The sequence below is a fragment of the Tarenaya hassleriana genome, unplaced genomic scaffold (assembly GCF_000463585.1).
Source record: "Tarenaya hassleriana unplaced genomic scaffold, ASM46358v1 Cleome547, whole genome shotgun sequence".
Taxonomy (NCBI): domain Eukaryota; kingdom Viridiplantae; phylum Streptophyta; class Magnoliopsida; order Brassicales; family Cleomaceae; genus Tarenaya; species Tarenaya hassleriana.
Genome location: NW_010968092.1, coordinates 25,560 through 42,005, shown reverse-complemented (window position 1 = coordinate 42,005; position 16,446 = coordinate 25,560). Strand labels below are relative to the sequence as shown.

The window sequence follows — 16,446 nt, the reverse complement described above, 5'->3', positions numbered from 1 at the left end:
GAGTGACATTGTCACTAGGAAGACCACCGGTGGAGCTTGAAGGAGTATCGGAGGCCATGGTGATAGAGAACCAGCGGCGGTGGTGAGAAGAGTTGCCGAAAAAAAAAAGAAAATAGGGTTTTGGCGGACAAACGTCGTGGGACGATTTTAGGCTCGTGATACCATAATAGAGTTTGAAAGAAAATAATTCTCTGATTGATTTCATTAGCAATGACATACACGTAATTATATACAATTCGCAAGAGAATAGATATAGGAAATAATATATTACAAGCAAATCAATTTGCGAAGATATTCCTAGATTTATGGTAACCACTAACATATATATATATACATGAGATCTAAGAGAAAAATATTTCTCCATATGAACTTTGTAAAACCAAAATAAATGGGAACTTTCTTAAGGACAAACACTTAAGTCCACGGTTGGATTAAAGTGTCTGACGATAAATGAACTAAAAATAAAAACAAACCCGTGTGTGTTCCTTATATTTCAAGGCGTGTTATTGGTTGCTTGTGATTGAAGTAATTGACCATTGAGTGTTCTATGGGTAGTATGGCATGGAGTACGAGGATATACGAATGGGTTCGTATATGTCCCATTCGTATATGTTCGAATGTGTGATTGTAATCGGGACTACATAATATGTATTTACAGCTATATAGTTTTGAGTGTATACATGTATATACTTGATGTGTATGTAGAAATTTGCGGAATGATATTTTTATTGATAATCAAAATAACATATATAAATAGATGAGAGTCTTACATTCAATAAGTAAAATAGACATAATAATAAATATTTCTAAATATATATTTTCCGTATTTGATAAGATCTCCAATATACGATATATCTCGTAATATTGTTCAAGATCCGATATATCTCAATATTCCCCTTCAAGTTGGAGCGTGGAAGATCACGAAACGTCCAATTTGCTGAAAAGATGATCAAACGCATGCCGCTTGAACCACATCACCTTGCGAACTTGTGTCAATAAAAGATATAACTGAAAAAAATTCAAACAAACGACTGCGCTGCAACTTTGGCACCACGCACAAAAGAATTGTTCGATGATAATACAAAAGACGACAATTGCGGTGCGAAAAAGAAGTATTGGGAATAACTCTGATTCATCCGAGATTGAAAGACAACTACACAAAAGCGTTTAGTGACAACAAATTTTTTGCAAGAATAAGATGATTGGCGGTTATGCGAATAATCTTTAGAAATATGTGGGATTATGAGAGAAAGAAAAAAAAACAAAAACAAAATGACTCTCTTATTCTTAAAAAAAATACTCGAAATGATATTACCACTAGATCGGTATATCATCATCTTCATTTTTACTCTCATTATCAACCATCATTTTTATGAAAAACAACAAATTAGAAAAGAACCAGAAGCACTGATACCATGTAGAAATTTGTGGAATGATATTTTTATTGATAATCAAAATAACATATATAAATAGATGAGAGTCTTACATTCAATAAGTAAAATAGACATAATAATAATAAATATTTCTAAATATATATTTTCCAGATTTGATAAGATCTCCAATATACGATATATCTCGTAATATTCTTCAAGATCCGGTATATCTCAACAGTGTATTCCTTGTGATTGTATAAGTACTGATGTACTCTATGTGGTATGGGACACGTAGTGTGGATCGGGAAGATTTTGATTGTGGCATACTACCAAGTATCGCGCCAACGTTCGTTGAATCGAACGGAGAATAGGCCCCCCTATGATTCGCATGTGCAGTATGGGTAGACCTACGAGTCCATATGCTCATGTCGAGGAGGAAGTACGGTTCTTTGAAAACCGCGCCAACGCCTACGGGCGTAGAATAGAGGCAAAGAAATCTGAGATCCGATACATGAGTATTGATTGATTGTGCGTCCGATATCATACTATGATCGGGGAGATGGTACGGAATTACTCAGAAGAACTTGAGCTCGAGTTCGATGAGTATTCCACGGCGGATGGTCGATCAGGGAGGTACATAGCCCGTAGGTATTGATGGCGTTGAAGTGATAACGTCTGGAGGGATAAGGTATATCACGGATTCGAGGCTGTGTGATACCGTATTCCGAATATTTCCCGCACATTTTTTTACGAACAAAAATATTTATCGTCCATGTGGCACGACTGTGTGCGGGATACGGGTCATGGTGTCACAGTAGTGCTACAATGGAAGGCCTATCTACCAAAGATTTAGCAAAGCTTACATGAGACAACCAAGACAATAGTACGTCATGCAAAACCTGAGAACCAAATTTCTAAGAGATGACCTGCTAGCTCAGATTGGGTGATCTTGATATCGTCTCTTTGGCTCGGCAAGCTAAATCGAAGTCCTTCCGCATCATTGACTAATCCTTGTTGCGTGAGTTGCGGATGCGGGATTTTTTTCCAGATGAAATATTGTAAATGTATAGCTAGCTGCCAACAGGTGTGGATCCCATAATAATGAGTTCTGCAGTTCCACGTCCTTAATAGCCAAGCTAGTTCGTGACGCATCAAAGAGAAGGAAGGTTGTCAATGAAAATTGGGGGCGAAATAGTAGAGTTCACATTAGATCAGAATCTTAAGCATTTCTCATCTGTAGACTTTGCGTGTTATATCGATGCGCTTGACGCCCTATCAGACGAGTTCTTGGAAGCATTTCACGACATAGAACCCTTAGAGGTAGCTCTAGACGCAACCCGGGGAAATGACTATGTCGACAACGAGGAAGCCGACGTATATCTACGATCGCTAGATACTTGCGTAAAAGGTGAAGTACACCCAGCCAACTCCGATAATCATAGAGGCTTTATACAGGATCGACCATGTACAAGGGGTGAAATTAAACTGAAAGCAAACAAGCGAATAGTGATGGAGGTATATCGAATTAAGAGAAAAGAATAATAGAGAAAAACAATAAAAAACGAGTAAAATATCAATAAGGATGACCGTGGTATCGTATTCGAATAGATGGGTATTTACTAAGCATGTGAGAATCACGATATTGAATTTGTATTCGGGAATCATCAAGCAATAAAGATAGAGAAATCACCTCTCGTCATATAACTCACTATCTAAAGTTCTCTAAATCCATATCCCTGTGTGATTTATCAAACTAGATACATGAAAAACGCTATAATCAATCCTAGATCGATCAAACCATATTCCTATATGAATAATACGATCTATTCTATTGATTTTGACCCGAAACTAAACACATATTCCTATGTAGTTCAGATTTTAAAATAATTGATCAAGGGGTCAGCAAACACTAATTGAAAGAAAGCACAAATCGATAAAACCGAAACAAATCAAAATCGCAACCAAGTTAGGGTTCAACATACCCAAATACAAACGAATCTCTAACCCACAATCGGTATGTACTCACGGTTCATGGAAAAACACATAAAACAATAAGAAATAAAGATAAAAGAGAGAGAAGAGAAGCTCATGTCGATGTGCAGTGCAATCTCCACAATCCACTCTTACTCCTTTTTCTCGAAATCCCATCAACTCCTATCTTTCTCTCACCAAAAAGCTCCAAAGTTGTCTCTAGGCGTCTCTCTCTTCTAGGATATCTCTAGGTCTTTTTTATAAACTTAGGGCGCTCTCCAGAGTTCTTTTTCCATTAGAACTCTTTAAAATCGCAGAATTAGGGTTCAGTCCGGTTTAGATTGAATCGGTCCGGTTTAGAGCTCTGAAATTTTAGGCTTCACGATTTTGCACATAACTTTCAGCTTCGATATTAGATTTGAGTGATTTTAGCGTCTATTTGAAGGTATTTAAATTCTCTTTCCAGTATAAAACACGCATGATTTGGACTTCTGTGGAGAGAGTTATTGAGCTCGAAATGTGTGTCTCTTCTAAACTTTATCTCTAAAACTCCAAAAGTGATTTATTCCATTGAATAAAATATTATGGCATAGTATTATATGGTTAAAATGTGGAATTCCTAAGCATTCTTTTATATATTGATTGTTAATTATGGATATGAACCCAATGAGATGCAAAATGCGATCATGGCGCTATGTTGGTAGTTGACTTGTTGTTTATGCAACTCCGTAATTGAAATTGGAGATCACCTCTTCTTTGAATGTTCGAGATCCCAAACTCTCTGGTCACTAGCGCTATGTAAAATGGATCGTAGTTCTCAACCTATGCAATGGTTTCATACCATCGAGTTAAAGGTAAAATTATATTTCTGTATTGACAATGATTTACGTAATGATACAAAGGGGAATATATCCCCAAAAGTAATCTTGTTATAACTAATGATATTTTTAGTTATAACAAGATTATTAGGAAAGAAAATAATCTTGTTATAACTAAAAATATCATTACGTAATAGTTTAGGAAAGAAAATAATCTTGTGGAAGCTGATGAGCAGATTTTGCTCCTGTAACATGCCCCCGCAAGATGGGTACGGGTGAGAGCCCAATCTTGAAACGGAGAGAGTCGAACTTGAGGCATGGAGCAGCTTTGTGAGATTGTCCGCTAGCTGATCACCAGACGAGATGTGAGAGACACAAAGCTTGTGGTTTTGTACGAGACCTCTAATGTAGTGGTAGTCAATTGCCACGTGCTTCATGCGAGAGTGAAACACCGGATTGGCGGAAAGATATGTGGCACCAACATTGTCACAATAGATTACCGGGGCTGAGTCGAGAGTAATACCAAGTTCCGATAGAAGTGACACAAGCCATTGAACCTCTGATGCCGTTGACGAGATAGATTTGAACTCCGCCTCAGTGGATGACTTTGCTGTGAACCGTTGTTTCTTCGAAGACCACGACTCTGGATCTTTGATGAAACTCCTTTGCGACGAGCCGAGCTTTGTACCTGTCAACAGAACCATCAGAAAGACGCTTAGTACGAAATACCAATTTGCAACCTACAACATTGTAGGTAGGATCCGGCGGTACAAGAGTCCACGTCCCATTCCGGAGTAATGCATTGAACTCATCGTGCATGGCTTTTCTCCACTTTGGATCCTTTAGGGCTTGACTAGCACACTTCTGTTCTATGTCGGTGTTTGGTTAAATGGAGGTGGTTAGGCTTAGTTTTGTGGTTGGTTTGGTTATATTGTTTTTGGAACGAGTGGTCATCGGATGATTGTTTCGGTTTGTCGTGATCGGAGGAGGTTCAATGGGTTACATTGTTTCCAACTCGGGGTTAAGGTCCGTTCGTGTGAGGGAGAAGTGGCTGTTGAGAAATGTAAAGGTGGTGATGGCGGTTGTTGGTTTGGTGAAGAGGTGGTGGGCGACGATGGCGTTGATGAAGGAATCGAACATTGGGGCACAATCAGAGCAGGTGGTGTGTATAATTGCCGAAGTAGAACAATGGTTGAGATGTTCCTGGTGGAAGATGTTGTCTCGTTTGAAGATGAAGTGGCCGACTCTAAAGAAGAAAAAGGCGACATGCATTAGAGACGTAGACACGAGATGTTGGAACATGGAGGCAAAGGTAGGCACTTTGAGAAAGTGAGTACCCGACAAATACACATGGAGTGGATCGATCGAGGGTTTTGTGTCGAGAGTATGGTCGAAGCCAAGGATAACACAAACACCCAAAGGATCGTAATTTTGTGTAATTGGGTAGTTGGGCGAATAAGGATTCAAAAGGGGAATGTCCACCAAGAACCGAACTTGCTAAATGGTTTATAAGATAAACCGCGGTCGGAAAAGCAAAAGACCAATACTCACGAGGGATTGACGCATGGGTTAACAAGGCAAGGCCGGTTTCCACAATATGACGGTGTTTTCTTTCGGAAATCCCATTGTGCTCCGGTGTATGAGGAGGTGTGGTATAATGAGAAATACCATGACTCGAAAGAAAAGGCTTTAGTGCAAGATATTCTTCGCCATTGTCGGAGTAAAATGAGATGATTTTGGTATGAAAACGAGTTTCGACAATGGCTTTAAAATGAATAAAGATGTCGAAAACCATGGACTTTCGTTTTAACGGGTAGAGCCAAATGTATCGAGTGTAATGATCTACAAAAATGACATAATATTTGTAACCATCAAATGATTCAATTGGCAAAGACCACACATCGGAGAATAATATTTTGAGAGGTTTGGAAGAGACAATGGTAGACTCAAAAAATGGGAGCTTATGCCTTTTATTAATAGTCCAAAGACTCTTTCACACTTCCCAACCTTAGCTCTCCTCACCGGCACTGCCAGTTCTCCTCCATGGCCACCGACGGAAGCACTCCACCAATGGAGCCACCGCTACTGGTCTTCCGAGTGATAATGTCACTCCGTTCAATCCAGAAAATCCCACCAACACATCGATCAATGTGTCTAATGTTTCCAAACTTAGGGAACCAATTACATCACGTGGAGCATTCAAATCAAAGCATTACTCCAAGGTTACAACTTTGACTAGTTCCTTGAAGCCGACACTGCACCCTCGGCCACGGTCGCAACAAACAGTGTCGTCACGGCCTATCCCGCCTATGCTCCATGGTTCCGGCAGGACCGCCTCATCTTTGCTGCAATTCTTGGCTCACTCTCGACCTCGTGTCAAGCCATTGTTGCGTCGTCCCCAACAGTCGACCATGCATGGAACATCCTTGCTGTGACATATGGTTGTTCAAGTCGTGGTCATGTGAAACAAGTGAAGGAACAAATTCGTCGATTCACTAAAAGGGCGAAAACGATGAATACATGAACTTTTTCAAGGTGAAAGCCAATGAGCTTGAACTTCTTGGAAAACCGATGGATCATGAAGATCTCATCGACATGGTGCTGGCCGGTCTTGGAGACGAATACAAACAGGTCAAAGACGTTGTCTAAGCAAAGGACACAACCATCTCTTTCGTGGAGCTTCATGAAAAACTTATCAACCATGAATTCGACACTCTTGCTTGGCACACCATGCTGTCGGACGTCCCTATCACAACCAATGTCGCAAGCTACAAGCCACGACAGCCATGGAGACACAATTCTCGTCCGCAACCAGCGGACAATCGAGGTCCGCGACACGCGAATCAACCAGCTCCTGCGTTGTTCACATCTTCCCTTAACCTCGCGGCTCTCGCTGCTTCGTTCTTTGCGGCCATGATCACCAGATCAAAGGGTCGTAAGATGTCCATGTTCGTCGGAGGCCTTGCCTTTCTCGCTGGTGCACTCATCAACGCTTTCGCCATGAACGTCGCAATGCTCATCATCGGCAGATTGCTTCTCGGTGTCGACGTCGAATTCGCCAACCAATCTACTCCGGTTTATCTCTCGGAAATGGCTCCAGCACAAATCGATCCACGAGACTGCATAATGCAAATTCGACAACCAGGCTCTCATACCATAAAGGTAAAATAATATTTCTGTATTGACAATGATTTACGTAATGATACAAAGAGAAATATATATCCAAGTTCAGTAACTATAGTTTAGGAAAGAAAATAATCTTGTTATAGCTAATGAGCAGATTTTGCTCTTGTAACACGAGTGACTCACTGTTCCATGGCAACGTAAACATCTTCATTCCTTAACCCTGTTTGTATGACAAGTTTGTATTTACACCATTTGGAGAGAACGAAATGTGCGTATTCATCGATAGACTTACTCCTCAAAGGCAAGACTATTTCATGATCTTAATAGGATTATTCGTAACAAAAGTGCGGCAATTCAAATACGCTCGCTAGAGTTACAAATTTCATTCTACAACTCCGGTTTATAAACTCCCTGTTAATTAGGATTAATTTGATAGAAATTGACCGTTTTTGTATCATATGTTTCTCTTTTTAGAGTTTTTTGTAAATATTTTATATAAGTAATATAAATCCGACGACACATGACAGGACAGGACAGGACAGGGATGTGTCGCCTTTGACATGATTACCCACAAGAATTTCTTCTTTCTTTGTCTTCACGAGTGGGTGATTGAATATAATAAAGATGCATCAATCAGTCATTCAATATTCTCTCCATTCTGCTTCGGAACTTAATGGCCATTCCAAAATAAAAATCCTTTCTTTTTAATGTGTGAGAAATTAATTTTTTTTGCTAACTAAGTGTGAGAAATTATTGTCCATTAAATATAAAATAAAAAAAATAACATATAAATACTTAAACTTTTATGAAAATCTCATATACATACCTGAACTATAAAACTTTTATATAAATACCTAAACTTTTAAAAATTCTATATAAATACCTAGATTTTTAAAAAATTTCTTAAATAAATACAAATTTCAGATATTTTTCAAATAAAAATAGGTGATGTTATTAACGAATTTTGGATTTATTTGGGAGTTTTTCAAAAATTTAGGTATTTATATAGGATTTTAGAAAAGTTCAAGTATTTATATGAAAATTTTATAATTTAAGTATTTATCTGAGATTTTTATAAAAGTTAGATATTTATATGCGATTTACTCTATAAAATATTTTGTTATTAATGCATTAAAAAGCAACGGCACTATATTAACATTAGTCCCACTACACATCATTTCACAACACTTGTTGTCCTCATTCTCTCCGTGTCGCTCTTCGAAAGACCAGAGAGCATAGTGTGAGATTTAGGGGATCCCAAGCAAAGAGAAATCAAGGTTTCATCGATTTCACCAGTCTCCAAGCCCAAGGTATGTACTTTAATGGCTTTTAATATTCTTTTAAATTCAAGTAATTAATTTTTTAATCAAAATAACAAATTATAACTAGGGATGTAAAATGGGTGGGCCGGACCGGGTTCGGATCGGATTCAATTCGGACCTAGATTTATTGGGGTTGGGCCGGCCACCCATTTATTTTTCGGGTCTATCATCGATGACCCGGAGCCTGGCCCTATAGGGCTTCGGGTGGATTCGGGTCGGACTTCGGGTTTTTTTATTAAATAAAAAAAGGAGAAGAAATTCATCCTAGTACCTTCAACTCTGCTTCTTATAATTTCTTTCTTCTCCGCCTATTCATGAAATTGAAGCAGATCGAAAATACAGACAACCCTCAAGATTTTTCAGTTTTGCAAAATGCCACTGTTGAATTATATATTAACAGAAAAGTCCCTCATGTAAACTAATTTTACAAGTTGAGCTCCTCGTTGGGCCTAAAGGTCGGGCCCACTGACACATTTATGGGCTGGATTGGCTAAACTAATGCTCCACGTGTCAAGATCTTAATTCATCGTCCCGTCTTGAAACGAGCGGCTCTGATTTCGTTTCCCTTCCCTTTGGCGGCTGGCAAAAACACGATCCACCGAGTTATATAGGAGAAGAGGAGACATTGCAACGCTTCAGGATCCATTAACAGGAAGAAGACGAAGAAGAAGAAACAATGGCGTTGAAGTTTCTGAACAAGAAGGGATGGCATACGGGGAGTCTCCGTAACATAGAGAACGTATGGAAGGCCGAGCAAAAGAACGAAGCCGAGCAGAAGAAGCTCGAGGAGCTCCGCCTCCAGATCCAACAGGAGAGGGAGCGTTCTGAGTTTCGCGCTCTCCAGGAACAGGCCGGTCTCGCTCCGTAAGTGTTTATCCTCTCTTGTCTTGCGTTCGAACGAATTCGAATCGCTTGTTATCTTGAATTGGGGATTAGGGCTAGGATTCAACGCTAGAAATAAATTTTGAATCTTATCGATTCGGAATGTTTTTCAGAATGTCATTTGAGAGGTATCAATGGTAATTAGCGGTGGAATTTGAATTTTACCGGTTGTAATAGATCGGTTTTGCTTTGTAGCCTGTCTAGGGTTTTGGGTTTAGTTTTTGCCCAATATCGCGACGTATACGGTGGTATAAAATCGAAGTTATTTACGAAACTGTATATGTTTCTTCTTGCAGGAGGCAGGAAAGACTGGAGTTTCTATACGATTCAGGGCTTGCGGTAGGGAAGCCAAATGCCAGTAGTTCAGGGCATGGTGTTTCGTTTCAAACTCAAGAACAACCAGCCAAAGCTGATACCAGTAATATTAGCAATAACGCACAGCAGCAACAGTCAGCTCCTGGTGCGTTGTTTGAGGATAAGTCACACTCTGCGAATGATGCCTGGCGCAAACTCCACTCCGACCCTTTACTTCTTATCAGGCAGCGTGAGCAAGAAGCACTTACGCGGATCAAGAACAACCCTGTAAAGATGGCCATGATTCGCAAATCTGTAAGTTCTTCGTCTTCAGTTATGCTTTGTTCCTGTATCTCTGGTAACTATTATAATTCTACTCAAATCCCCTGTGTTTTCCCCTTCAGTTGAGTTATTTACGTGCTAGAGATTGTCTTCTTGGTAGGTAAAAGGAAAGGAAAAGGTGAAAGATGGAGATGGGAAGGAGCACAAGAAAAAGCATCATGGTAGTGGGTCGAAGCAACGCAAACATTCTTCATCCAGGCACTATTCTGATTCAGAAGAAGATTCTGCTGAAGAGAGTAAAGGAAGAAAATCCCGTCACAAAACGTCGAGGAATTATGACAAACGCTATGAGAGAACAAGGTCAGATTCGGAGGAGGAAGCAGAGATAAGAGAATTGTGGTTCGTGTCGGCTGCTTAGTTGCTTTCCTCGTCAAGGGAGAAAAGCATGGCATCCTAACTGTGAGTTATAAATTTCTCATCGATCGACCCTTTGCATATATACATATATATATATTACGTAATCTTTTGATACCAATAAGGCATCGTAACATCTTCGGAGTATATATAGTTATAATATATATATATATATATATATTTGGTGACACAGGTGGGACATTTGAAGAGAGGACTGAACCCTCCTTCAATCAATTTGCTGAACTTCGACAGCAAGTACATAGGAGCCGTTGTGAAAGCCGGCCTTATCACTGGCCTCATCGCCTTAGCGGTAAGACGCGGAATTTATCTTCTTTCGCTCAATATGTCCGGAATTCGATTATGGATATACAATAAACGTTACCGAATTCAACGATTTCAGGAAGGTATCGCGATCGGGAGAAGTTTCGGGCTGATGAAGAACGAGCAAATCGACGGGAACAAAGAGATGATTGCCTTTGGTCTCATGAACGTTATAGGCTCATTCACGTCTTGCTACTTGACAACAGGTAACTAACTCATTATATATATATCTTGATTTGATGATCATACTTTAGTAATTGAGATCGAATTAGACGGAAGATATTCGTCGATCTTAACGTTTGAAATTGATTTTTCGACAAATTATAGGACCCTTCTCAAAGACAGCGGTGAACTACAACGCGGGGACAAGAACCCCGATGTCGAACATTGTGATGGGGTTCTGCATGATGCTTGTTCTTCTGTTCTTGGCCCCGATCTTCAGCTACACGCCTCTTGTCGCCCTCTCGGCCATCATCATGTCGGCTATGCTCGGTCTTATCGACTATGAGGAGATGTACCACCTCTACAAGGTCGATAAATTCGATTTCCTCGTCTGTATGACCGCCTTTTTAGGCGTTTCGTTCATCAGCATGGACTACGGCCTCCTCATGTCGGTACGATACACCGTGATTCTTTGTCAATTCCAAACCCGAATGAAACTCTTTCTTTTTGAAGCATTGTTTCGCGATCTTTTTCTGTAACTATATGTGTTGATTGATTGATTAGGTGGCGGTTTCGATTGTGAGATCGCTCTTGTACGTTGCTCGACCCGGGACATGTAAGCTGGGAAGAATGCCGAACTCGGTGATGTATAGGGACGTCGAGCAATACCCGGCTGCTGAGCAAAACGCCGGGTTCTTGATTCTCCAATTGGGTTCTCCGGTCTATTTCGCCAACTCTACCTACGTCCGCGAAAGGCACGAGAATCTCTCTTCTTCTTCTTCCTTTTTCGATCTTAAGAATGCTTTCTATCTTTTTCGTAGGATCGAAGAATGCATGCATACTCTCGTTATCATAGAATCGAAGAACATAAAATGTTTTATAACCAATGGAAATATATGCATATATAGTTTTAGACATAACATTCTAGGGTTATTGCATGACAGGATCTTGAGGTGGATCCGGGATGAGACCGAACCTGTCGAGTTTCTTCTTCTCGAGCTCTCGAATAATAATAATAATAATAATAATAACAATAATAATAATAATATAAACATTCAACGAAATAAAAATAAAATTGAAAAAAAAATTTAATTGATCAATTATCTAACACTACATCTGATAAGAATATATTAAAACAAAGATAAATTTTTTTATCCATATCAACTACAATTTAAAACTTTTAAATTAAAAAATAACCATATAAACTTTAAAATATACTAATTTATCTAATATTTTTAATATATATAATACATATTCGGTATAAAAAATATACAAAAATATTGATATAAATTTAAAATTAAATGTATAAAACATTATACATATAAATTAGATCAAAATCTTATCAAAATAGTCGATAATATATATATGTATATATGATTTTAGAAATAAAATAATATATAATTTTAGTATATATATTAATTAAACCCATCAAATATATAAATATATATAACATAAATAAAAGATTTTTTTATGTTATATGAGAATAAAAATCTAATCATTCAATATGTTTCGGACTAAATGGACAGGTCGGACCGATATCGGGCCGGACTCGATTCGGACCTCACTTTTTTCGGGCCGAGCTGGCCCACCAATTTATTTATCGGATCTATATTATTAGGTCCGTATCCTTAATTTTTTCGGGCGGACTCGGATCGGGCTTCGGGCTTCGGATTTAATTGACATCCCTAATTATAACTTCATTCCGTTTCGAAACATGACAAGAGACAACGCAAACGGAATATTTGTGCTATGATATCATATTAAAAAATGAACAATGGAAGAGTTTTTCTTATTAGTTAGCTTCCTTAAATAACAAATATTGCAAGATAAACTTGCTATAAATTAGGAAACAAAATATAAAAACAGAAAGATATTCATATACTTGATAAACATAGACTCCAAATAACAATCAAATCCTAACAACTAGTCCTCTAATATCTTATAGATCCTTTGAAGACAAAAGATTTGTTATTTCAGTGTAAGTGAAGAAAACTTGTATAATTCCAAGAGTGTAAAAAAACCAAAATCTTGCCTCTTTTTTCATATTTATGAAAATGAAACATCAATGATAGTTTTGTTCTAACTCGAATTTCTTGATTAGGGTTGACAACAGAAATAGACTCCATTATTTTAATTCTCCTTTTTTAAAAAAAATTAGAGCTATTTCACATCCGTTTTTATTTGGTTTGTAATCAGTTTGATAATTATTAAAAATATTTATTTTTTTAAGAAATTTTTGTTTTCCTATTATTTTTCATTATTTTCCGTTATTTTTAAAGAAATTTAAGTTGATTATTTTTATATTTATTTTTCGTTATTTAGAAATTTTTCATATATTTTTTGACTAATTTTATATTCATTTGATTTTTGTTTAATTCCATTAAAATAAATTACATCTAACCCGATTTTAAATCTTGTTTTCTTCAAATTTGATAAAGTATTGATTTGGTTACTTTAAGTTTTCCATACCGGAAATGTCCACCCGATCTAAGAAGAAGGGCCGATTCCATTAAAATGATTCAATATTGTGTAAAAAAAATTAAAATTCAAGATTCAAGATCGCTCAGATCAATGGTTTAAATCCATGAATATGAAAAGTGTTATTTTTATGTGGAAGAAAAATATACACGGTTTGTTTAGTGTGGATTTAAACCACAAATAACTTCATTCTTTTTTAAAAAAAGAAGAAATATTGTCATTTTCAAAAATGTTTTATGTGGCAGTTAGTAAGTAAGATTCTTGTAATATTCTAGCAGGCAATCTAAAACATCAAACACCAAAAATCATGTTTCCGAAGGTGTTATTTTTATGTGGAAGAAAAATATACACGGTTTGTTTAGTGTGGATTTAAACCACAAATAACTTCATTCTTTTTTAAAAAAAGAAGAAATATTGTCATTTTCAAAAATGTTTTATGTGGCAGTTAGTAAGTAAGATTCTTGTAATATTCTAGCAGGCAATCTAAAACATCAAACACCAAAAATCATGTTTCCGAAGTTCGACCCGACCAACCAAGAAGCTTGTCTTGCTGTTCTTGAAGATGTCACCACAAACGCCAAGCAAATTCAAGAATCTGTATTGGAGAATATACTTTCACGTAACGCCCAAACCGAATATCTCAAAGGATTTCTGAATGGCGAATGCGATATCCAAAGCTTCAAGAAGAATGTGCTTGTCATTGACTACGAAGATTTCAAGCCTTATATCGAACGTATCGCTAATGGTGAACCTTCGGATATCATTTGTTCACAACCCATCACTGAACTCATGTCTAGGTATGTTAAAATTATAAGGGTATGACAGTAATTACATATATTATCATGTTCTTCCCATATAGTCGTAATATATACGGAAAAGCGTCATTATTCTATATATTTTTATCAAAAATTATTTTTTAATTAAATATAAATTAAATTGATAGAATTTATATTTTAAAATATTTTATATAATTATTTATAAATTATATAAAATATTTTTTTATCAAATGATAATATAAAATTAATTGTAATTGATTTAAAAAATTATCTTAAAATCATGTCCTTTTTGGTAATTTATATCAAAACGCAACCGCAACTGTGTACAACCTTTCACTCTTACTCGCAACCAACCGCAATCCCCACCAACAGTCATTTACAAACTACTCAGTACCAATCGCCTACAATCGCTAGCAAACACTCTGAAAACGCTATCACCCGCAACTGCAACCTCTGCGGTACAACCAGTCGGGCTCTAAGTCTCTTGCTACCTCTAATGAGAAAGTATGTCCGGTTTCGAGAATTAATTGTCTGTCACCCTTTTTCTGTCATTTAAATTTTAGAGAACAAGAAAGCTTATTCACTAAAGGAGTAACACTCCCATTACTCCCATTGCTACTTTGCAGGCACATAGAAGGTCTTACTCCCGGAAAAGTTGTGTGCTTCTGTTTCGTCAACCGGGAAAGCGAGACAGCTTCCGGCTTGATGGTTAGAACGGTGTTGACAAGCTTTATGAAAAGTATTAACGCTGAGAATTCGTAGTTTTGGTAATGTAGCTCAAATCTTCTACGGTTATATTAGCTCGCATGGATCATATGAATAGTATATGTAACGTATTTTCTCTATATATCGATGAAATTATTTACATAACTACAATTGTACCCTTATGCTTTTATACATACACCTTGTCCAGTGTTGCTTATTGTTCTCTTGCATGTGAAAGGAATCGAATTCAGACAAGCCCATATGAGGTCTCAACATGTGAAGACACTAAGCAGAGCATTTACTGTCAATTGCTATGTGGAATAGTGCAACGAGATGAAGTTGTCCGGATAGGTGCACCATTTGCATCAACTTTTCTCAAAGTAATCAAGTTTTTGGAAGATCACTGGCCTGAGTTATGCTCAAACATAAGGACCGGTCACACTAGCGAGTGGATTACTAACATCAAATGTAAGAAAGCGACTTCTGATATCTTTGGTGGGCCAAATCAGGAACTTGCTGAAATAATAGAACGAGAATGCAGTAAAATATCGTGGGAAGGCATAGTTAGGAGGTTGTGGCCAAGAGCTAAATGCATTGAAGCTATTGTTACTGGTTCAATGGAACAGTATGTACCGATGTTGGAATTCTATGGTGCACGTCTCCCTTTGGTTTCAACCTATTATGGTAGCTCGGAATGTTGCTTCGGTATCAATCTTCATCCTTTGTGTAAGCCCCGCGATGTGTCATACACCATCATTCCAAACTCAGCATACTTTGAGTTCCTAGAGGTGGATAGAAACCAAAAGGAAGGTGGTGGTGGTGGTGATGATGATATGGTTGATCTCGTGGATGTAAAAATAGATCATTATTATGAACCCGTCGTCACAACATTTACCGGTGAGTCCATTTCTTTTTTTTTTTTCTGGCAACTATTTTATATTTTTTGAATGTTGGATCTTACAGATTGTGCAAGTTTTACAGGTCTGTACAGGTATCGAGTGGGGGACGTGTTAAAAGCAACTGGTTTCCATAACAATTCACCTAAGTTTCAATTCGTAGGAAGACAAAAACTTGTGTTAGGCATCGATATGGACAAGACTTACGAGGAAGATCTCCTAAAGGCAGTGACACATGCAAAACAGTTGCTTGAGGAACACGACATTATGCTGATAGATTTCACAAGCTATGGAAACATTTGTTCGTTCCCGGGTCACTACGTTCTTTACTGGGAACTCAAGAAAAAACTCAAAGACGCAACTCTCGAGCTCGATCGTGATGTCATGGAGGAATGTTGCTTCGTCATTGAGGAGTCTCTTGATGCTGTTTACAGGAAATGCAGAACAAACGACAAGAACATTGGACCGCTCGAGATTAGAGTCGTGAAAGAGGGAACTTTCGACGAGTTGATGAGTTTCTTTGTCTCGAGAGGATCTTCGGTGAGTCAGTACAAGACAGCCAGATGTGTAACACATGAAGAAGCCTTGAAGATTTTGGAATCCGGTGTTGTATCCGAGTTTTTCAG

At 37.8% G+C, this 16,446-nt stretch overlaps 3 protein-coding genes across 3 annotated transcripts in view; all 3 read left to right on the top strand.

Annotated features, from left to right (window-relative positions):
* Positions 1-9,231: 9,231 nt before the first annotated feature.
* LOC104798630 (pre-mRNA-splicing factor CWC25 homolog) lies at positions 9,232-10,456 on the top strand (the record flags this gene model as incomplete). The annotated part of the gene is made up of 3 exons (XM_010520795.2): positions 9,232-9,474; positions 9,789-10,101; positions 10,229-10,456. Coding segments are annotated over exons 1-3 (729 nt in total), but the record flags the coding sequence as incomplete, so codon positions are not given.
* A 5-nt stretch (positions 10,457-10,461) lies between these two features.
* LOC104798633 (probable sulfate transporter 3.5) lies at positions 10,462-11,970 on the top strand (the record flags this gene model as incomplete). Its single annotated transcript, XM_010520797.1, has 6 exons — positions 10,462-10,527; positions 10,676-10,792; positions 10,883-11,009; positions 11,131-11,417; positions 11,530-11,720; positions 11,910-11,970. Coding segments are annotated over 6 exons (849 nt in total), but the record flags the coding sequence as incomplete, so codon positions are not given.
* A 2,893-nt stretch (positions 11,971-14,863) lies between these two features.
* Positions 14,864-16,446, top strand: part of LOC104798632 (indole-3-acetic acid-amido synthetase GH3.17-like) — a 1,769-nt gene continuing 186 nt past the window's right edge. Inside the window, exons 1-2 of the mRNA XM_019200720.1 lie at positions 14,864-15,821; positions 15,906-16,446. The exon at positions 15,906-16,446 is cut by the window's right edge and continues 186 nt beyond it. Of these exons, the coding sequence (XP_019056265.1) occupies positions 15,026-15,821; positions 15,906-16,446 (1,337 nt within the window). The 5' untranslated portion in view covers positions 14,864-15,025. The remainder of the gene's footprint in view (positions 15,822-15,905) is intronic.